We start from the raw sequence: 23,182 nt of genomic DNA, 5'->3' as shown, positions 1-23,182 counted from the left end.
ATCACTTTGCTGTATACTTGAAACTAACATAACATTGTAAATTACACTTCAGAAAAAAATAAAAACAGAAAAGATGGATAGGGGGACTTCCCTGGTGGTCCAGTAGTTAAGAATCCATCTGCCAATCCAGGGGACATGGCTTCGATCCCTTGTCCGGGAAGATCCCACATATCTCGGGGCAACTAAGTCTGTGTGCCATGACTACTGAAGCCTGTGGGCCCAATAGCCCAAGCTCTGCAGCAGCAAGAGAAGTGTCTGCAATGAGAAGCCTGAGCTCTGCAACTAGAGAGTATAACCCGGCTTGCTGCAACTAGAGAAAGCCCACACACAGCAACAAAGACCCAGCACAGCCAAAAATAAAGAAAAGATTTTCAAAAATGATGGATGGGGTATCATGTATGCTAAATGCAGACATGAGTAAGATTGCCCCTATCCATTTATTTCTTTTTATAAAGAAGGAACTTTCAAAGCTGACAGATGACAGAATCTTTCTGCAGTCTTCAATTTATCCTTACACCTCTCTCTCATTCTATTTATGTCTCATTCATTCATTTACTCAACAGACATTCTGCGGTTGCCCTGTGTACCTGCCTGATCCTCTGCTGGGTGATGCTTGGGTCACAGAGTTTAATCAGAACCCGCAGCCCCACACCGCCTCCCAGTTATTGCCCTGTTTTTCTACCATCCTACCCAGCAAAACTTCTCCATGGAGATCTGCTCACTGTTTACACCCCACAGCCACAGTCTTTCTTGGGTCTCCAGAGATTTCCATGTTGAGCAATCCAAAGGTCACCTGTCTGTCCCTGTCTTACTCAAGCTTCAGGCAGCATTCAAAACACAGTCAGCCCCTCCTCTCCCGGGTTCCTTCCAGACACCATGCATTTCTGGTTTCCCTCCTACTCCTGACTCTCCTTCCCAGCCTCCTTCATGAATAGGACCTTTTTCCTCCATCAGTGTCAGTACAAACAAGGGTGTTCCCAGGGCTCTGTCCTAAGCCATGTCCTCTGCACCTGAGTGTGTACACCTGACAGCTTCACCCATCACCTGGGGCAGGTTGGTTCTCAGGTCTCTCCTTAGCTTTATTCCTGAGCATCCAACAGCCCTCCGGACAATCTAAACCTACCTCACCATCTCTCCCCACCGACCTGTTCTCAGACCCCACACTCTCCATCTTTGTGGTTGGCTCCACCAGCCACCCAGCCCCCTGCCCAGACTCTTCTCTCTGGAACCCAGCTTCTTTCCTTCCACTCTCTTCACAGACCACCCCTTGTAGTTTTTCTCTTTTTGCATTACAGAAAGAAGGCCGGGGAACAATACACAGAATACAGTGGGCCACAGGACTGCCAGGCCCAATTACCACCCAATTACTGGGCTACCTGATGCCAGCCCATGACTGTTTTTGAAACAAGTCAAGAGGAAGGAGACAAGATCTTTCCACCTTTGTTCCCCATCACCTACTCCTGACTGCGAGCCCTCCTCTTACAGAATCCCCCAGATTCCTCATGGAAGGTGGGGGTGAGAGGGCGCAGTTCTTGAGGCACAAGCCTACTTGTTCTCTCCTCCAGCAGCTGAGGATTAAAGCCATCTTTCTATTTCCTCCAAACTCTGTGTTTTTCTTTTCGTCTTTTCAGTGGGGAGAGAAAGGGAAGATTTTGGCGCCATCATCCTCCCCAAAGATAGCTTTGAACACTGACTCCTCTGTTCTTTGAAACCTGGCTCCCAAGCTCCAGCCCTCTGCAGCCGTCACCCTCGAGTATGCCCACAGCCCGTCTCCCTCTGTGTCCCCCGGGAGCTCTGCGTCTTACCCCTGGGTTATCTCAAGGAGGCCCCACCACCTACCGATTAACTAGGCTGAATCCAGACACTGTCCTCCTTCTTACCCCTCCTCACACTGTTCCTATTGTCTCCGATTCTCTCAAGCCTTAACTTGGCCCCAACTGGCCTTGTTTCCTCCTCCTAGACCCTCACCCAAGTCACCTACCTGGATTCGAAGCCTCTGACTGCCCCTCCCCACCTAGTCCACCACCTAGAAAGCCCCGGAGGGATCTTTCTACATCTAGAGCCTTCTCTGGTCCAGCTCACATCCTTCCTGTGGGTCCCTGGTATGCATTTGATTTTCCTCCTGGATTCTGGTCATGTAGGTTTTAAAAATTTTTGGAATTTCCCAAGTGGTAGGGGAAGGAGGCTGAGCACTGAAGAATTGATGCTTTCGAACTGTGGTGCTGGAGAAGACTCTTGAGAGTCCCTTGGACAGCAATGAGATCAAACCAGTCAGTCCTAAAGGAAGTCAACCCTGAATAATCATTGGAAGGACTGATGCTGAAGCTGAAGCTCCAATATTTTGGCCACTTGATGTGAAGAACTGACTCACTGGAAAAGGCCCTGATGCTGGGAAAGATTGGGGGCAGGAAGAGAAGGGGGCAGCAGAGGGCGAGATGGTTGGATGGCATCACCAACTCAATAGACATGAATATGAGCAAACTCCAGGGGACAAAGGGAAGCCAGGCATGCTGCAGTCTATGGGGTTGCAAAGATCGGACACAACTTAGCGACTAAACAGCAACATACATAGAAGAGCATGAAATTCACTAACTGGAGATGTTTGTTTTCTTTATTTAACAGTAATATCTTGATGTTCCAACTACCTGGTTTTTGTTTTGCAAAAGCCCCTGTGTATCCTGGCTCCTCCCTTATCTCTTAGAAAGTCCGCTGGAGCTTCTGAGAGGCTGTCTCCCGGGCTTAAGTCCTCAGTATGTCTGTTGAATAAAACATAATTCTCAGCTTTGAGGCTGTGCATTTTTTTCAGCTGAAAAGGTGGTGGCCCTATCTAGGCTCCCACTCACAGTGCCAACTGTGGTCACTCCTCAGAAGTAGAAACGACCCTCTGGTGCATGTGTGGCATCATGAATCATGACATTGGAACCAACCCTTGGATGAGGAAGTCCATCCTATTTCTGTGGGAGTGACTACATTATTCTTCATTATCCCTTCCTCCTTGGCTCCTCAGGTGGCGCTAGTGGTAAAGAACCCCACCTGCCAATGCAGGTGATGTAAGAGACTCAGGTTCAATACCTGGGTTGGGGAAGACCCCCTGGAGAAGGGAATGGCAACCCACTCCAGTATTTTTGCCTGGAGAATCCTCATGGACAGAGGAGCTTGGTGGACTACAGTCCACAGGGTTGCAACGAGTCGGACACGACTGAAGTGACTTAGCGCGCACGCGTACATCCCTTCCTCCAAAAAGTCTGACTTGAGTGTCCAACCTCCTCAACCCGCTCACAACCCGTCTGCTTCCTTCATCTTAACATTGAGTTTGTTAGGATGAAACTGTGGGCTCATATGCCCATTGCTCCCATCCACCTGGTAAATCCAGCCTAGTCCCTTAAACAAGGCCTCACGTAGACTTCCCTGGTGGTCCAGTGGTTAAGAATCCACCTGCCAACGCAGGGCACACGAGTTCGATCCCTGGTCTGGGAAGATCTCACATGCCTCGGGGCAACTAAGCCCAAGCACCGTAACTACTGAAGCCTGCGCATCCTTGCACCTGTGGCCCGTAACAAGAGAAGACACTGCAGTGAGAAGACGGTGCACCCCAACCAGAGAGTAGCCCCCTCCATTCAGCACAGCTAGAGAAAAGCCCGTGCAGCAAGAAGACCAAGTACAGCCAAACAATTAATTAAGTAACTTAGCAAAAAATGAAACCAAACAGGGCCTCACAAATGGGGCAGTGGCTCAGCTTGGTCTGGACTGTTCTTCCAGACATGTGGGGGGGGCGGGGGAGGAATGTCCCTGGGGACGTTCTCAGAGGAGAAATACAGGAAGGTGTCTCCATCAGCCTGGAGGGATTCAACTCACTGCTGGCTTGTCTTTAGGTCCACACAGCTGTAAAATGGGGGAGCTGATATTTCCCCAACTGAGGCCTCGAGAGAAAGACATGAAATGGCGTTATCTGCTGGACTGATGACAGGAAGTGTTTTTATCTTTTTGCTTTGGTCTCCCCCTTCCCCACCACCCATCTTTTCACCTCCTCTCTTCTTCCACCAGCCTCCAAATTCCTTCTTGCACAGGATCTCATTGTTATTAAAAATCCCCCTGGGGCAAAACAGGAAGGAGCGGGCAAGTGGTTACAAAGTCCCTGGAAATGGAAGGGAGGCAGGCGGTCTGAACAGCCTGCCACCTGGCTGGCCTTCTTGAATTAAAGTCCTTTTGGCAGTCAGAGCCTCCTGCTCAGGTACGTCATTATTTACTGCTCAGCAGGAAGGATTGGGCGGCCGCCTCTTGTTCTCAGATCCCCAGCTGCCACCCAAGGCAACCTGCTCTGGGCTGGAGCCTTGGAGACACAACACCATAACAATGACATCAATAATAAGAACAATAATATACTCGTTGACAGCTGCCACTTAGGGAGCATTCACTCAGTACCGGGTGTTCTTCCAAGTGCTTTCACGTATGAAATCAATCCTTTCAAGAGTCCTCTGAAGTAGGTGATGTTCTCTTGAACTTTATTAATATACTGAGATGGTTCTTCATCCTCAGATGGGGAGAAGTGAATTCGTTGGTGGCACATTGTTGTTAATGATCTGTACAAGTCTCTACTTTTGTTTTCCTTCTTTATTTCCTTTTGCCCTCATTTCCTTCTGCTGTTATTTTTATTATTGTATATCCTTTGCTAGTGTGGGCTTCTCCCCATGGCTCAGCAGTAAAGAATCTGCCTGCCAATGTGAAGATGCAGGAGACATAGGTTAGATCCCTGGGTCAGGAAGATCTCCTGGAAAAGGAAATGGCAACCCACTCCAGTATTCTTGCCTGGGAAGTTCCAGGGACAGAGGAGCCTCTGGGTACAGTCCATGGGGTCACAAAGAGTACCACTGAGCGACGGAACAACAACAACAATCACAATTTGCAGTTACTTAGTTTGTGTTATTTGTTTATTTCCTACGAATCCCTTGAGGGCAGACTTTATGGCTGCTTGGTTATCTGATACACAGTTTGAAACCAAAACTCCTGGCCTTTCCCTGCAAAACCGTTCCTTCACCTTCCTCTCATTTTAGTAAATGGCAGCTCCATCTTTCTGGTTGCTCAGGCCAGAGAGTCTTGGAGTCATCCTCCACCCTCCTCTTTTTTTTTTTTTAATGTTGAACATTAAAAAAATTTTATTTTATTTTATATTGGAGTATAGTTGATTTACGATGTTGAGATAGTTTCTGGTGTACGATGTTGAGATAGTTTCTGGTGTACAGCAAAGTGATTCAGTTAAACATATACATATATCCATTAGATTCTTTTCCCATATAGGTTATTACAGAGTACTGAGTAGACTTCCCTGTGCTATACAGTATGTCCTTGTTGATTATCTACTTTATATACAGTAGTGTGTGTATGTCAATCCCAAACTCCTCATTTATCTCTCCTGCCCCCTCGATCATCCTCTTTTTCTCACATTCTCTGGCTGATATCAACAGACACTGTGTAACAATCCCTTCAAATAGATCTAAAATCTGACCTCTGAACTCCTCCGAGGATGTCACCCTGGTCCAAGCACCATCACCTCTCACCTGGGCCATTGAAGTCATTCCACACCAACCTCTGCATCTTCTTCTCTAATCTAATACCTGAGGCGGACTCCTCCTCTTTGTCTTTGTTATACTTTCCACTTAGGCATTTAACCACTGCACTTGAGGGTCATAGACAAAGATATAACAGCACAGGGTAATGAACAAGGATTGTGGGTAAAAGAACAGAATATTTGGTGGACAATAACTGTCAGGAGACCAAACCAGTCGATCCTAAAGGAAATCAACCCTGAATATTCACTGGAAGGACTGATGCTGAAGCTGAAGCTCCAGTACTCTGGCCACCTGATGCGAAGGGTCCGACTCATTGGAAAAGACCCTGATGTTGGGAAAGATTGAAGGCAAGAGGAGAAGAGGGCGGGCAGAGGATGAGATGGTTAGAGAGCTTCACTGACTCAATGGACATGAGTTTGAGCAAATTCCAGGAGACAGTGAAGGACAGAGGAGTCTAGAGTGCTGCAGTCCATGGGGTCACAAAGAGTTGGACATAACTTAGCAACTGCACAACAACAGCAATGAAAGGGCATCGAGGCCTCTTGGAGCAGTCAACCCAGCACCATGGAGTTTAGAGTGCTATTGATAGCAAATGGGCATGGGGGTTCAGAGACAGGGAATACTGGCAGAGCATGGAATGTAGGTAGGAGTGGGACAACTGGGGAGACCCAGAAACGTCTCCAGGAATTTCCCCAGGTTCGCTTGAATGAACGAACTAGCATGTGGCTTCAACGTTAGCTGTGATGAATCAGAAGTGCACATAATGTTGTCAGGGCAGAAGATGCTGCACACAAGAGAATATTTTCAGGAAGAAATGTCTTGGGAGTCTAGAACCCTCTTGAGTACAAAACATAGAAGGATCTAGAATATTGGCAGTGAATAAATACTTGAAGGGGTATAGGATGTTGTCAAGGAAGTTCCGTTCACAGAACATAGACTATCGTTGAGATGGGCAGATGGAGGCATTCAAGTGTTCCACAGATTCCACATTCAGACGGTGAGCTAGGTTTATGTTGAAACAGTTGGGAGATCTGGAATGTTGTCTTCGTTGGGACGTTCAGGGGACTGGGATCTTTCAGTGATGAAATGTCTGGGAGAGCATGATGCTGAAAATGACTGAATGCTTTTGAAACATGCAATGTCAGCTGGGATTGGAAGTTTGGAGAACACAGGTTGCTTGTTCAAGTGGAACACTTTGGGAGGGACAGAGAAGGGGTGGGCAAACCGAGTAAGGGGACAGGAAAGCCAGCCCGACTTTTACTGTGGGCCCTTTGTCCATTTCTGCTGCCAAGTTTTCCGTTTTCGGATTGTTTCTTGGATCCATGGAACATACTGAGAAACTCGGGTGTAGACACCAGGCCGGTTGGGCTGCCCACATGGGTAGTCTCCCCAGGAGATGATGCCATGAAGTGTTCCGTTACAGACCAGGGGACCCCCGGAGTCACCCTAAGTGGGAGAGAGAGAGAGGCAGGGTGTCCTAAACAAAGGCAGAGACACATATAGAAGCAGAGAGAGACAGGAATACGGAGACAGGGTGAGAGAGAGAAACGGATAAGCTGACAAACACAGAGAGACAGACAGATATTTCTGGGTCTCTCCCTGTTTTTCTGTTCTTCAGTTCCATTAAAATGGTGGTGGCTTACCTCACACACCTGTTCTTGGCTCTCTGGCCCCAAATCTCACCTTGTACCCCTCCCCACCTCTCAGCCCTGCTTCAGCTTTATGGTTCCTTGGTATCATCTTACTATTGAGTTAATCCAGTAATGTTCCTGGTAGGGTATGCAATACACCTGAAATGCCACTTCTACCTCTGGGCCCAGGGCAGACATTACTAATTGATGAGGCTCATATTACTCGTTCATTATCATACCCTTTCCCATGAAACCAAAACTCAATCTTAAGAAGCCCCCCCTTCTCTTGGGCATAGGTTGTTTTTTTTTTTTGCCTGTGTAGTACCCATTTCCCCTTATTTTGATGACAGCCTCCTGATTTTTTCATTTGGAGAATGCCCTCTCTCCCACTCTCAATCCATACAACTTGTCCATGCCTCTGTCTGCCCCCACAGCTAGTCACATGACTCAGACTTGGTCCATCAGAGAACCGCACAGCTCTGGCTAGACTGGTGGCTCAGGACACAATACAGCTGACCCTTGAATGGCACAAGGGTTAAGGGCATGGACTCTCTGCACAGTAAAACTCCCGCTATAACTTGTAATTAGCCCTCTATATACACTGTTCTTCAGTGTCTGAGGTTATGCATCTGCAGATTCAATGAGCCTTGAATTGTGTATTTACTGTAGTACTTACTATTGAAATAAACTTCATGTATAAGTGAACCCATGCAGTCCCAACCCGTGTTGTTCTGGGGTCAGATATCCTAAGTCAGCCTAGTGAGAGAATCATGCTCAGTGTTTATGTACACAGCTGAAAAAGAGATGCTCTCTCTTTCAAAGATGGTTCCTTACAGGGTAAGATTTAAGACCAAAGCTGCTGGGGCTAACATGCTATGGCATGGGGAAAATTTAACTGAGAATGAAGCCAAAACAGAAGAGCTGAGAGTTAAATAGAAACAGACTCTTAAACCTCTTGTGGGTACCTGGATCCACCCATGCCTGAAACAAGACATCTTGGACTTTTCAGTCACAAAAGCCAGGGTTTTGCTTAAGCTAGTTTGTGCTGGGTTTCTGTCACTCACAACCAAAGGAGTCCCAATATTTACATATCTCAACACAAGGATCTTGGTAGCCACTGTCAATCAAAGCCCAGGGTTAAGATGAATTCTGTTTGCCAGCCACGGGTACCCTCTTTTTATCTTGACCCTCTTTGTTAAGAGACATCTCACCTTGCAAAGACTGGTTTGCCCAAGGCTGGAAGTAAATCCTTCCCCTCAAGCATCTATCCCCACCTCCTGGCTTGTGGCAACCCACCACCCCCTTGGCCTCACCTCACAGGAGTCCTTGCCACCCTCTTTTGTGCCGGCACAGAGCATGTTAGGTGTGATCTTCCCCGGGTAGACTTGACGACACTCTTCATCTGAGCGAAGCTCGATGTTGGCGCATTGGAGGGTTTGGGGGTAACTCACTGAGGAGGAGAGAGAGGAAGGTCTAAGGATGTCTGTTCTGGACAGGTTATGGGGTGGAAGCTGGATGGGCAGCAAGTTTGTAGAAAATAACGATGGGAAGACAAAAATGGGAGAAGAGATGGGATATGTATTTGGGTAAAGTGATGGAAGACAGAAATGAGGAGAGAAGTTGAGGGACAGCTGGAAGAAAGGATGAGAAGTAGAGAGAAAGATGGAGAGGAATGGTACAGGAGTAAATATATCTCAGTAAGAGACATAAGTGGGGAGGTCGTGGGAAGGTGGTGGGAAGAGATAGGAAGGCAGTGGTGATGAGAGAGAACCGGAGATGGGGAAAACACAAGCAAGAGGAGAGATGGAAAGAGACATGGGAGAGTAGGAAAGAGTGGTGGGAAGGATGGGACACGCTGGGAAGAAAGATATGGAAATGAGACTAGGGGAGAGCTAGGGACAGCTAAGGATATGCAAAAGGCTCTTGCTTCTACAGAGTTCAATTTATAGCAATATATATATATTTATATCCAAAAGATGTATTTATTTATATTTTATTTTACTTAATAACCAATATATTAAATTTAGTTTCTAAATTATAAATGATACATATATATTTAAATATATATTTATGTATAATATATGTTCTTTGTATACAAATGTATTTAAATAAATATATCATTTATAGCTTAGGAAATGAATCTAATTTCTATAATTTACATATTTAACAACATATTTAACTACAGATGTTTCCTTATGTATATCCATATAAATAGAATATGTACATATACTATATACTATATATTTTACATACTTATAAGTTTATATATTTATATAAAGGGAACATATTTTATATAATTTATATATAAAATTATAATTTATATAAATTTAAATATATAATTTATATAATTTATATTGTACAATACATATAATTAAATATATATAATATATAATTAAATGTATTATATTAAAATATAATATATATTATATACAACATATAATACAATAATTATATCATATAATAACTATATTATATTATAATAGTTATATATATTACATAAATAATATATTATATTATAAGTACATATATAATATTATAGTATAGTATAATTAATTATTGTATATTATATATTATTCTTATATAGTTATATATTTCATGTATATATTTTTAATATATATTATATATTTTTTGTATATATAATTATGTATTACCATCTATTATATATATTATAATATGATATATGTTATATAATGTATATCATATATAATATACAAAATATATATTATATATAATATATCATATTATAATATATTAATAATGGATTAATTAATAATTAATATATCATATATTAATATATGATATATTATATATTATATTATTATATATTATATTATGTTATATATTATTATATTATATAAAAATATATATTATATGTTATACTATTACATTATATTATTACTATTATATAATATTATTATATTATATTATATATTATATTAATATTATATATTATTATATTATTGTGTGTTTTATTATATCATTATTATGTTATATTATATTATTATATATTATTATATCATAATAAATAATATATTATAAAATAATAAATATATTATAATATATTATGTACACTATATATTATATATTACATATCTAATATGATATAATAGATAATATATAATTATATTATGATATATTAATATATATAATAATATACATATATAATATACATAATATCTATTTAATATCTATATAATATATATTATATATAATTACATTATAATATATAATTATATATTATACAAATATTATTTGTATAATATTTATATATTATTATATATAAAATTATATAAACATATATAAATAATATATAAAATAATATATATAATATATGCTCACAGTATATTACATTAATATAATTAAATATATATAATTTATATAAATTTAAAATTATATAAATTATATAATTTATATAAAAATACATAAATTATATGCATTATTATATATTTATAATATATACTTTATATATAAATTATATATAAAATACATATAATATAAATTATAATATATTATATTATAATATACTCTTGAGAGTCCCTTGGACTGCAAGGAGATCCAACCAGTCCATCTTAAAGGAGATCAGTCCTGGGTGTTCATTGGAAGGACTGAAGCTGAAGCTGAAACTCCAATACTCTGTCCACCTCATGGGAAGAGTTGACTCATTGGAAAGACCCTGATGCTGGGAAGAATTGGTGGCAGGAGGAGAAGGGGACGACAGAGGATGAGATGGTTGGATGGCATCGCCGACTCGATGGCCGTGAGTTTGCGTAAAGTCTGGGAGTTTGTGATGGACAAGGAGGCCTGGCGTGCTGCGATTCACGGGGTCGCAAAGAGTTGGACACGACTGAGCGAGTGAACTGAACTGATATTATAATATATATATAATATGTATAATAATTATAATATATAAGATCATTATATATAATATATAAATTATAATATATACAAATTATAGTATATATTTATATATTATATAAATATAAATTATATAATTTTATATAATTTGCATATTGCATATGTAACTATAGCTCTATATTCATAAATTTATGCATATTTATATAAAGGAAATATAACTAATCATTTACATGATATGACATATTATATATAGCTATATATATTTATACATTTAGACATGTATTCTTTATAAATATGGATTATAGATATAACTATATATACTTATACATCTATATTTATACATTCTTTATAACTATAACTTTACATATATTTAAGTATTCTTTATATAGAATATAAATATAACCTTATATATACAATTATATTTATATATTCTTTATAAATATAGAATAGAAATATAACTTGATATATATTCACACATTGGCATATTCTTTATAAATATACATTTATGTTTATATATTTATATATGCTGCATTTATATATTCTATAAAGGATATATAAAACTATACATTATATGTTACATTATATAACTTCATACTTGTATTTTTGCGTATTTACACTTTTATATTTACATGAAGGATGTATATACCCTTATATATCATCCCATACCTAATAAATCTGGTCTTATCTATAAGGACTCCTGCTCCGACCTGCCCTCCCGTCTCCGCCCCCGTCTCCCCCGCCGCTCTGAGGCCAACGGCGGGTGCGTACCCTGGGGGCTGGTGGTGGTGCCCCAGCCGGACACCCGGCAGCAGGTGCCGGGAGGCAGGCAGCTGTGGTGGGAGAGGGGCAGGGTCTGGATGTGCCTGGTGAGCCGCACGGAGGACTTCAGTTCCAGAAGCATGATGTCGTGGTTATGGTTCAGGTGGGTGGGGCTGCTCTGGTACCGAGGGTGGGGGATAGATCGGGCCACCTCCCTCACCTGCTGTCCAGCCTCCACACACCCCAGGACATGCTTGCCGAGGTACACTCTGTACCCTCTGCGGGTGCGAGAAGCAGGTGGTCAGAGGGGTCCAGGCACTCGTCTCCGTTCCCATCCCCAGTCTCATCCTTCCCCACCCCCCTTCCTTATTTCCAAAGGTGTTTGCTTCCACATCCCGGACTCCAGCTCCCTCCAAATCCTCTGCTGGGACTCCATGTCCATACTCGCACCCCCACATCTCCACCAAGCCTCACGCTCATCCCATGCCCATCACAACCCAACTCCAACCTCATGCTCAAACTCTGCTCGGCCCACTCACCGCCCGGGTCACAGTCTCATCCCCACCCCTCTCTTCCCCAGGCCCCACGTACTCCTTTAGACAGTGCGCTGCGGTGAGGACCCATCTGGGGTGCACCAGGACTCCCCCGCAGAGCAGCCGCCCTTGCACTTGTAGGGCTACCTGCCAGGGCTGAGAGTGGGGGGTACAGGTGTAGCCACCAGGGAGGAACCCGTTGGTCCCATTGGTGCCATTGAGAATCTTGGGGTACTCCCGAGAGATGCCTGGTGGAGGAGAGAAAATGTCAGAGAATTGGGGTTCACAGGGAAAGGAGGCCTGGCGTTACAGTTCTTGGGCTTGGGGAGCGAGTCACAGTTTTGCTCTGGGTGGTCAGGAACTGATGATTCATTTGTTGGTCTCTGGGCGTTGCCATTTTCTATGTAGTGGAGATCGGCCAGGGCAAAGAGGTTGACGTCCCTTTTTTCTAGAAGCGCCAAACTCTCCACTGGAGGTTAAAAGAAGGGTTTGTGGGATGAGGAAGCTTCTGATACTTCAGCAGAAGACTGACTTCTTCCCATCTGAATTTTCTCCCTTGGTCCACCACAGGGATTGATTTCCAGGGGTAGAGGTGAGCCTGACCTACCTATCTACTTATGCAGTATCCATCCATCCATCCATCCATTCCTCCGTCCTTTCAACACACACTTACTGAGTGCCTTCATGACCTTAAATGCCATTCATAACCTTTGTGAAGGGAACTTTGCTGGTGGCTCAGATGGCAAAGAATCTGCCTGCAATGCAGGAGACCCAGCTTGGAGGCACAGCAGTCCAGACAGAGACAAAGAAGGTCTAATCTTGGGGCTTTCCTGGTGGTCCAGTGGTTGAGAATCCACCTACCAATGAAGGGGACACAGGTTTGATCCCTGGTCCTGGAAGATCCCACACGCTGAGGGGCAACTAAGCCTGTGTATGGCAACCACTGAAGCCTGCATGCTCTCGAGTCTCTGCAACAAGAGAAGCCACCACACTGAGAAAGCTGAGCACCACAAGGAAACGTAGCCCCTGCTCGCCACACCTGGAGAAAGCCCCAGTGTACCAACCCAGACCCAGCGCAGTCAAAACAAATAAAATAAGCAAAGCCATTAAAAAAAAAAAAAATGACGTCTAATCCTGAATGTGCCACTTCCTGGCTGGGTATAAGTCTCAGTTTTCTCTGCTGTAAAGAAGGGAAAGTTATAGTTCGTCTCTCATCAGACGGTCATAGGTTCCATAAGATCCTACATCCAAGACACAAAAGGACCTGGTGCAGAGCAAGCACTCGGGAAGCAGGGAGAGCTATTAATTGCACCCTCAGAAACTGAGTCATCATCACTTCTGTTTCAAACCTGATTTTGCCAGGAGAAAGTTTTCGTGATGGTGCTCAACCATCATGCCTTTCAACATCTCTCTTGTCTTGCTGAGCTCACCTTTTCAAATCAGGAGGAAGCAGAAGGTTGCCTTCGGCTGGCAACCCCAAAATTAAGTAGAACCAGCTGCCTTTCCTATTATGGGGGACGTCAGAAAGGGAAACTGCCTATCACTGAGGGAGATCAGAAAGGGAAATTGCCTATCATCAGCAGGCAATTTAATAAATATTATAATTGAAAACAATATTGGTCCAATTCAGTAAATATTGTTTTTGTTCATTGTGCGGCACTGATTTTTTTCCTTTGTTGTCCTTCAGTTGCTAGGTCCTGTCTGACTCTTTGCGACCCCATGGACTGCAGCACGCCAAGCTTCCCTGTCTTTCACTGTCTCCCGGAGTTTGCTCAGATTTGTGTTCACTGAGTCGGCAATGCCACCCAAACATCTCATCTTCTGTCGCCCTTTTCCTTTACCTTTATTTATAGCAAAAGATGCTGTTTTCCATTTGGAATAGTGATATTAACTTCAAATATGCTCTAAGTAAAGAAAAAAAAAGTTGCCTATGAAGACCATTAGGTTGAAAATAATAAAGATGGTTTGTGCTAAGTCCTTTCAGTTATGTTCAACTCTTTTGCGACCCCGTGGACTGTAGCTCGACAGGCTCCTCTGTCCATGGGATTCTCTAGGAAAGAATACTGGCAGGGGTTGCCATTTTCTACTCCAAAGATGGTTTGCCAGAGCATCAAGTCCAGGGTGTGGAGGAAAGGGTGGGCAACATGGATTAAGGTCCTGACTCAGGCACTGCTGGTGACTTTGGGGCAGGACCCTGCTGTCTGAGAGTCTTGGGGTTTTCAGCTACGAAACTGGAGTAATTACAGCACACCTACCTCACCAGGCTGTCAAGGGCTCCGCAAGACCTCCATGTGGAGCTCCTAGCTCCGGGGCGTGGCACCCAGGAGGGGATATAAGAGTCCTAGGAGTGTCACCACAAGAGAGAAGCCACCTTGCCTTCAGGCCAAGAGTGGTGATGGGTGCCTGAGGACCCCCCTCCCTCGGGCCCCAGCTCAGGTGTCAAGTCCTTTGGGGGCCCCAGTTCTGGGCCAGGAACTGCCATTACATCTCTGGGCTTCCAGGTTGGCTCCTTGAAGCCATCACCTCGCATCACCAACACACACACTGCTTTATTGGTAGTAGTCTGTCTCTAGTCTCAGGCCCTTCCAGAACCTTCTAGATTGTTCTTTAGTCCTTGACAATCATTACAGTGTTAGTTGCTCAGTCGTGTCTGACTCTTTGCGATCCCATGGACTGTAGCCGGCCAGGCTCCTCTGTCCATGGGATTTCTCCAGACAAGAATACTGGAGTGGGTTGCCATGCCCTTCTCCAGGGGATCTTCCCCACCCAGGGATGGAACCCTTGTGTCTCCTACATTGGCAGATGAATGAATTCTTTACCACTAGGGCCACCAGGAAGCCAACAAGTCAGTAATAACGACTAACTTCCCAGTCCCCTCTATCTTTTAATATTCACAACCACCCTTTGTGGTAAAGTTTCCATGTTACAGATGAACGAAAGAAGCTAAGTTACTTGCTCAGTGTGCAGCATAGGGATTTGAACCCCTGTCTATCTCTTCTAACCCTTGAACTTGGGAGGGTCTTGGGGGTGGACTTTCCCGTACAGAGCAGGACAGTCAGTGAAAGGGCTGGTGTGCTAGGGCTCGAAGGCTTAACAACAGGGCGAGCCCATCTGAACTGGGATACTCCAGGGAGAGGTCTGGGGTGGGAGGGGAGCACGGACTGACCCCAGCTGGGTCACCAGGTCACACAGGGACACGCAGGAAGCACGCCTGCGCCCCAGGGACCTGCCCCACTCATCAGGGGCTCCCTGCCCCTCCCACCTCCTACCATTGTTTGCAGTGGCCACCCCGCCTCCGCCCCCACGCGTTGCATTCTTACCTCCTGACCAGGCCACCATCAGGAAAGAGATCGAGGCAGCCAGGGGCCACATGGTGACTTTGTGGTGGGGGACAGGGAGGGCGGAGCCTGAGAAGTTGAAAAGGGGTAAGAGCGGGCCAGAACTCCCATCTCTGGATACTCCCTACCCTCTGGATACTCCCTGCCCGCTCTGCTCTGCGGGTTTCCCAGTCTTGCGTGTCCTCCCTTTTACTCTGAAAACCTTGACCCTGGAATCTGCGCCGACCCCCATCTCCCAGTTCCATTCTTGGTGTGTGTTGGAGGGTGGAGGTGAGGGTCCCGGCAATGCTAATGAGATGGGAGGGGCAGCTTGCACATCCCTCCCTCCGGGCTGCAGCTCTCACTGCCCTTCACCCTGGGTGGTCAGTCCCTCCACCCCAGCCCTCCAGCCAGCTGGATCCTTGGTGCACTCTCCTGCCCCTCTCTACCCTCTGCAGGCGCCTTCTCCTCTCTCAGATGCCTGGTCTACAACTGAGCATCTTATCTTTCCGCTGCTTCACCTCTCAAACCTCTGGAACCCTGCATCTGGCCTCTGCCTCCATCTCCTTGACTCAGCTGTCTCCCTCGCTCTCAGACCCTCCTCCCTCCCAATGCTCCTGCCCCTGCCTCAGGCAAACCCTACCTGGGTCGGCCCCGGGTGACTTCTGCTGTCAGCTGCCTCCAACTTCAGCCTGGACCCATGGCTTTTAACCCCTGAACTCCCTCCCCCAGCGCCTTCAGCGTTTCCCTGTTGCTGGCCTTCCCTTCTCCACCCCCAGTGGCTCAGCAGGCTGTCTCCCGGCACCCCCAGCCTGGGCTTGGCCCTTCTCAGCGGGGCGGAGCTCCCAGGACAAGCTAGGACCCAGATCTGGTTCCGCCCAAGTTGAACCCACCGTGAATTTTCAGGCAGCAGGATCCATCTGGGAGGGAAGGGAAGAGCCCAGTTCCTTCCCCACGTCCACCTTACATCCCCGAGGGGTCCTCTCCAACATCAACCCATTTTTCCATCCCACTTTCTTATCTCCCCTCCAACCTTGTTGCTGTTCAGTCGCTCAGTCGTGTCCGACTCTTTGTGACCCCATGGACTGTAACCTGCCAAGTTCCTCTGTGCCACTGGACCACCAGGGAAGTCTCTCCCACCCAACCCTACCCATATTCTTAATATACATCAGTTCCGGGCCATTTTCCATCCTCTTCCCACCTCCCGACCTAATTTTAACCATTCTCCACACTTAGCATCAGCCCATCCCTCAGATCCATCCCCTTCCACAGCCATTCTCAAGTTTATTTCTCCACGTCAAACTCAACACGTCTAAGTTCCAGTTCTGAGAACTCCAGCCACCTCCAACTCCATCTCCAGTCCTTTTTCTTCTGGAAAACACAGGGATGCCGAAATTTACCCTACCCTGCCCCTCTCTCCGAATCAGACACAAGAAGGGAATCTTCAGATAGGTGGATAGCAAGTCAACTTAGATTGGATGTGGGCAGGGGTTGGATCTGGGAAAGCAACATTTTGGATAAATGGCCTTTTAGGAGCAGGGATGAGGCCGTCCGTGGGGCGTAGGTGGGGAGGGAGAAGCAGGAATCAGAGCTCTGGGGGATCTGGGGGCTGGATGAGGGGGAAGAGGAAGGAGGAAGAGCCTGTGTTTTACGTGTTTGAGGGATGAGAAGGTGTCTCCTGGAACTGGGCCTGGGTGGATCCCGTGAGCTAATCCCAAGGGGTGGAGGAGGCAGGATTAGGGATTAGAGAGGACCAGGTGGGGTCAGAATTTGAAAGAAAGCCAGGGATGGGGATCAGATGAAGTCTGGAAAGAGAGACAGCGGTGGTGTCATGGGGATAAGGAACTGAGTTGGATGGAGTAAGCCTTCATTTCAAAACTGGTGTGACCCATATTGAGAGATTAAAGATTTGTATATAAGGGTCAAATCTAGTGTGAAAAGATTTTTTTTGAAAAGAGAGAATCTAATCATGACACTCCTGCATCTATAAAATGAACATGTGTCAAAGATGTTATTTGGATTCATTAATAAGTGATGGAGCTAGCAAGGTGTTACAAAGAACCACACACATCTAGGCAAAAAGAAGTGCTGAAATGAGCTAACAAACAGATGCAAAAGTGGCTTATGCTGTGTTGTAGTTGTCTGGTCGCTAAGTCGTGTCCAACTTTCTGCCACCCTATGGACCGTAGCCCACCAGGCCCGCCTGTCCATGGGCTTTCCCAGGCAAGAAAGTGGAGTGAGCTGCCATTTCCTTCTCCAGGGGATCTTCCCAACCCAGGGATGGAACCCGCGTCTCCTGCATTGGCAGGCGGATTCTCTACCACTGAATCACCTGGGAAGCCCTATTCTATATGGACAGGAGGGAATTGTACTTCCATCTGACAAAAGTCATTCCCTCGGTTATGGACGAGAATTATTTGCACTGCTATCAACTGTTTCATTCACAGGGTGGTAAAGTAGCTCAGACAGTAAAAGAAGTTGAGATCCCATCCAATCATAACTCGTCTAGTGTTCCGTTGATGGTATCATTGGGTCCATCCTAAAGCATTTCACAAATTTTCCCTACACTAGGAAGAAAATTTTGTGGTCAGGTTTAGGATGGTGGGGGGTGTAGTTGGGGGTGGGGGGGGTCTGATGATAGCAGGCGAGTTTGGGGAAGAGAATGGACCTGGGGTGAGGGTGGGGTTGGAGTTGGTTTGGGGGATAGGATTGAGTTGTAGATGGGAGGGATCTGGGAGTAATGTTATTGATGGAATGCAGTTGGGTTGGGGCTGGAGATGAGGCCAAGACTGAGTGTTTGGATGTGGAGGTGTTGGAACACAGTTGAGCTGGTGTTGTGCATTGACACTGATAAGCACTCGACATGTCTGTATTGGGATCAGGTTTTGATGGGAGTGGGCTGGGTCATAGCTGTGAATGCCTCTCAAGGTGACAGAGAGGTCACTGTCCTTCCCCACCTTGGAATTAGCCCACCTCCCAGGAATGGGCCCAGAGTAGAGACTGAGTTCAGTACCTCCCTCCCCCCAACCACCACCTTTTTTGTTGTTGTTGCACTGGGCTCTTAGTTCCCTGACCAGGGATCAAACCTGCGTCCCCCGCTTTGGAAGCACAGAGTCTTAACCACTGGACCACCAGGGAAGTCCCCGAGTTCACTCTTTTTCAATCAGTTTGGGTTCAGGGTGAGTGCCAGGAGGGAAGATGTCGGGTTAAGTGAGGTGACAGGCTTGCCTGGGAACTTGGGGTACCTGTGCCCTCTGGTGGCCTGGGTTCACATTTCCAGAAAAAGCCTCTCTCACCTGGGAAAGGCTGGAACTTGGAGTTGAGGTGGCTGGTTTTGGTATTTGCTGAGGGGTGAGTACCAGGGCAACATTGACATTAGGGCTTATGATTGGCTGACTCTTGCTGAAGTGAGGTCATGGACCCCACTAAGGACTAGGAGTATTCCACCCCCTCACTGGGTGAACCGGAGCCCAGGGAGGGCAGTGAGCTGCTGAAAGGCACATACCAATTAGACCGAATCCAGGGGTGTCTCGTGGATCAGGGTCTGTTCTCTCCTCAGAGAGAAGGGCTAGAAAAAGAAAAGGAAAGGACTAGAAAAAGAGACAGTGTTCCTAGTGGTTCAGAGCTGAGTTCAAGTGACTTGGCCACTCTGTGACTCAGGGCCCCATTTGTAAAATGGTGGTCTTAGTAGCACCTGCCTCATAGAGAAGGAGTAAATGAGTTAATATTTGAAGATGCTTATATCAGTGTTTGATATGAACCAAAGGCCACAAACGTGACTTGTTATATAAGCAAATCTGGTGATGGAGGCAGCCCAAGGTTCCCGGGGTGGGGGTGGGGGTGGGGGGTGCCCCACCCTCGCTTGGCTTCAAAATGGGATTATTTGTCAAGCAGGAACTGGAAGTTCTGGTTGGAAGTGCTGGCTGGGGCGAGAAAGTTGGCCCCACACCCAGGCCTGGAGCAGAGGCCCCGGTGCAAACGTTAAGGGAAGGGGAGGCAGAGAAGGACACGGAGAATACACAGATAGGAAAACAAGGTGGATGGGAGAGGGCAGAGGAAATGCAAGGAGAGACAAAGACAAGGCAAGACATTTAAGAGGGAGAAAGACAGAGAGGCGCCTGGGGAGAAACCAGACTTGGGCTTTTGGAGAGAAAGATGCCCAAGAAATTCAGGCGCATGAACTCTTTCTTTAGAGCTGGATCCATGTTATTAAGGATGTTGGCCCTGGTCACCATCTTTCTCCACAGCAACGAAATACCGCTTTTCATCCATCGAAACAGCAAAAACTAGAAGCGTCAGTCTTGCTATCTACCTACTTCTGCGCCCGTATCCTCCGCTTCCTCTCCCATTTCTATGGATGAACAATCTTCACGCCCTTCTAAGACAGACCCCTCCACCTGCGCCAGGTACCCCATCCCCTCTCACCTCCTCGAGGACACTGTTCCAGCCAGCAGTTCTCTGCTCCCTCGATGGCATCATCAATTTTTTCCCTTCCCCATTATCATACGAACACGCTACAATTTCTCCCATGTTCCATGGAAAAGAATTAAAAAAAAAAACAAAACCCTGCTCTCAGCCTTCATGCTCTCCTCCTAGTTTTGGCTCCCCTTGTCTGCAACTCTCTAAAACGTTGGCTACAGGTCCTATCTGGCATTTCTCTTCTGTTCTCTTGAGCCCACTCCCAGCAGGCTTCCTCCCCTGCTAAACTTTACCAACTGTGGCCCTTTGACGGGCACCAGTGATGTCTGTGTTACTGAAGCCAGTGGCTGGCTCTTTGGGGTTCATCTTACTTGATTCATTGGCAGCATTTAACGAGCGGATCACTTCCTGCTCCCTCGAAGTCTTTCCTCGACTTCTGAGGCACTACCCCGTCCTGGCCCTTCTCTTAACTCATTGACTGCTTCTCCTCCGTGCCTGGTGCTGTTTATTTCTCATGAACCTCTACATGATCAAGCATCTGCCCCTCTTCTTTTCCTCTGTCTACGCTCACTCCCTTGGTGATCTCATCGTGGCTTTAAATACCATCGACATTCTGACGACTCCCACGTTTCATGTCTCCAGCCAGACCTTGCTCTTAAATTCCCCACTTCACGTCCAACTGCCTACTCAACAAATTCACCCTCGAAACCAAGCTCCTGACCTCCACCCCTCTCTCGTTCCAGATGAGCTCCTTTCAGAGTCCCAGTCTTTTCATTAAAGAGTCTCTTCGTCCGTTCCACCCCTCCGCGATGACCTCAGTCTTGCCCTTGAATTTCTTTCTTCCCGGGCCACGCGTCTGTTTTGCTACCAAACCCTGCCCGCTTCGAAACAGATCCAGAATCGAGACCATTTCTCAACACTTTTCATCCTCACCACCCTGGTCCCTCCCAGCCACCCTCATCTCTCACCGGGATTGTCACAACTTTCTTATCTGGTCTCCATGTTTTCGACCCTGTCTGCCTACACTCTGTTTACCGCACAGAGCCGCCAGCACGACCCTTTAAAGATGTAAGTCGGGGCAGGTCGCTCCTCTTCTCAACAGCCTGCAGTGCCTCTCACCTCATTCAGAGTGCAGGTTTCCTCATGGTGGCCGAGAAGGCTCTGGAAGGCTCCCAATAGTCCTCCAATATCACTTACCCCTTCCTCTTCTCCCACCCTTCCCATGCCACACACAATCCCATCTCAGACGTTAGTAGTTAAGGACTTCCCTGGTGGTCCAGTGGTTGAGAATCTGTCTGCCAACTTGGGGGACGTGGGTTCGATCCCTGGTCTGGGATGATTCCACATGCCATGGAGCAACTAAGCCCGTGGGCCACAACGACTGAAGGCTGTATGCTCTAGAGTCCATTCTGCGGCAACACGAGAAGCCACCGCAATGAGAAGCCCGTTGGTCACAGCTAGAGAAAGCCTGTGCGCAGCAACGAAGACTCAGCACAGCCAGAAATAATAAATAACAGAAAAGCACTTCAGTAGTTCAGTTCCCACTCCTGGAGCCCTCTTCCCCACCAGATGTCTGCCTGACTTCCCTTCTTGCCATCTTCCATGAAGACTTCCTTCATTGCTGTAGCTGGAGATCCCTGAGTCGAGGTCCAGGAATTGCTAAGGAGGACTCACAGAACTCAGACAAGCTCCTCTACTCAGGATGTTGGTTTATTCCAGAGAGACAAAATGGCGCACGGGGCCAAGTCCAGGGCTGACCAGGCGTGCGCTTCCGACTGCCCTTTCCCCGGGAGTCGTGTAGACAGACAGTGCTTACGTTGCCCAACAACAACGTGTGACAGCACATACAGAGTATGGCCCACCAGGAAAGCCCACCTGAACCTTGGTGTCTATGTGTTTGCTGGGTGTTGGTCACGTAGGCACATGGCTGCCGGCCTGCACGGCTAGCTTTAGTCTTCAGCCCCTCTGCAGGTCCAACATGCCCCCAGACCTCCACCACGGATCGCCTTACTAAGATAGACTATCTGACGTGGCCCAAGGCCCCCAGGTAAAGAAAGACACTGTTATTAGGCAGAATATTCCAAGGGCTTAGAGGTTATCTCCCAGAGACTGGACAAAAGCCAAACTTTTCTTTATAAGGTAAACAACAGTCCTGCTGAACTAACCACTCAGTGCATGACCCACTTACAATTATAACAGTCCTCTGACGTTCTCTGCCTTATCTATCCCTTCACTCTGCCTTGAAAGTGAAAGGGTTAGTGGCTCAGTCTTGTCCGAGTCTTTGCGATCCCATGGACTGTAGCCTGCCAGGCTCCTCTGTCCGTGGAATTCTCCAGGCAAGAACACTGGAGTGGGTTGCCATTTCCTTCTCCAGAGGATCTTCCTGACCCAGGGATCGAACCCATGTCTCCCGTATTGCGGGCAGATTCTTAACTCTCTGAGCCACCAGGGAAGCTAACTCTACCTTACTCTGCCTACCCTGCCTTACTTTTCTCCAAAGCACTTACTCCCATCCATAATATGTGTGTGTGTGTGTATATATATATATATATATATATTTTTTTTTTTTTTTTGGCCACTCTATGAGGCTTGCAGGATCTTGCTTCCAGGACAGGGATGGAACCTGGGCCCCAGCATTGAAAGTGCCGAGTCCCAGCCATTGGACCACCAGGAAATCCCCAATATTTCATGCTGTACTTATTTATCTGTCCCTTGTTTGCCCCTCCCCAGAAGTGAGTTCCCCGAGGGCAACAGCATTGTGTGCTTTGTTCCTAGAGCAGTAACTGGCACGTAATAGGACTCAATGAATACTTGCTGGATGAGTGAACGAACTGCAGGCATTTTTGAGGGTGTGGTGAGATAGGAATCCTTCTTATCTGGGCAAAAGCTTGCCCGTACTTGGTGAAATTGAAGAGTAAGACTTTTGGTCTAGTGATCCTGCTTTTGTGAGTATTCCAGAGAAGCCTTCTGTAGATATATAAGGGGCCTGCCCCATAATAGTCATTGCACTATTGCCTGGGTGTCCATCACTGGGGAACTGGTTCATTAAACACGGTGGGTGTATACCATGAGTGGTGCTTCTCAAACTAATAAGCATTGAA

At 46.1% G+C, this 23,182-nt stretch overlaps 1 protein-coding gene across 3 annotated transcripts; it reads right to left on the bottom strand.

The window, feature by feature from the left end:
- Positions 1 to 6,824: 6,824 nt before the first annotated feature.
- On the bottom strand, positions 6,825 to 15,717 carry LOC145513072 (kallikrein-13-like). 3 transcript variants are annotated; one of them, XM_081508186.1, is made up of 5 exons: positions 15,666 to 15,717; positions 12,404 to 12,593; positions 11,822 to 12,090; positions 8,512 to 8,648; positions 6,825 to 7,013 (listed from the first exon to the last, which is right to left on the bottom strand). In XM_081508186.1, exons 1-5 carry the CDS (start codon positions 15,715 to 15,717, stop codon positions 6,825 to 6,827), a joined length of 837 nt encoding a protein of 278 aa, XP_081364312.1. The 3 variants fall into 3 exon arrangements, with proteins under 3 accessions (XP_081364312.1, XP_081364313.1, XP_081364314.1); XM_081508187.1 differs by having other exon boundaries at positions 8,512 to 8,644; positions 12,037 to 12,090; XM_081508188.1 differs by lacking the exons at positions 11,822 to 12,090; positions 12,404 to 12,593.
- Between the last annotated feature and the right edge of the window lie 7,465 nt (positions 15,718 to 23,182).

This window comes from Giraffa tippelskirchi, chromosome 7, assembly GCF_054371585.1.
Source record: "Giraffa tippelskirchi isolate mGirTip1 chromosome 7, T2T-mGirTip1v1.2.pri, whole genome shotgun sequence".
Classification (NCBI taxonomy): domain Eukaryota; kingdom Metazoa; phylum Chordata; class Mammalia; order Artiodactyla; family Giraffidae; genus Giraffa; species Giraffa tippelskirchi.
The sequence above is the reverse complement of the archived record's forward strand: the minus strand, read 5'-3'. Positions and strand labels throughout refer to the sequence as shown.

What these genes read in the sequence shown, in the direction of transcription:
- LOC145513072 (XM_081508186.1), bottom strand. Translation starts at nt 15,717, where the DNA reads ATGTGGCCCCTGGCTGCCTCGATCTCTTTCCTGATGGTGGCCTGGTCA. An exon ending in GCAGCGCACTGTCTAAAGGA is followed by an intron (nt 12,091 to 12,403) that starts GTACGTGGGGCC and finishes TCGCACCCGCAG; the next exon opens with AGGGTACAGAGTGTACCTCG. An exon ending in CACCACCACCAGCCCCCAGG is followed by an intron (nt 8,649 to 11,821) that starts GTACGCACCCGC and finishes TCTCCTCCTCAG; the next exon opens with TGAGTTACCCCCAAACCCTC.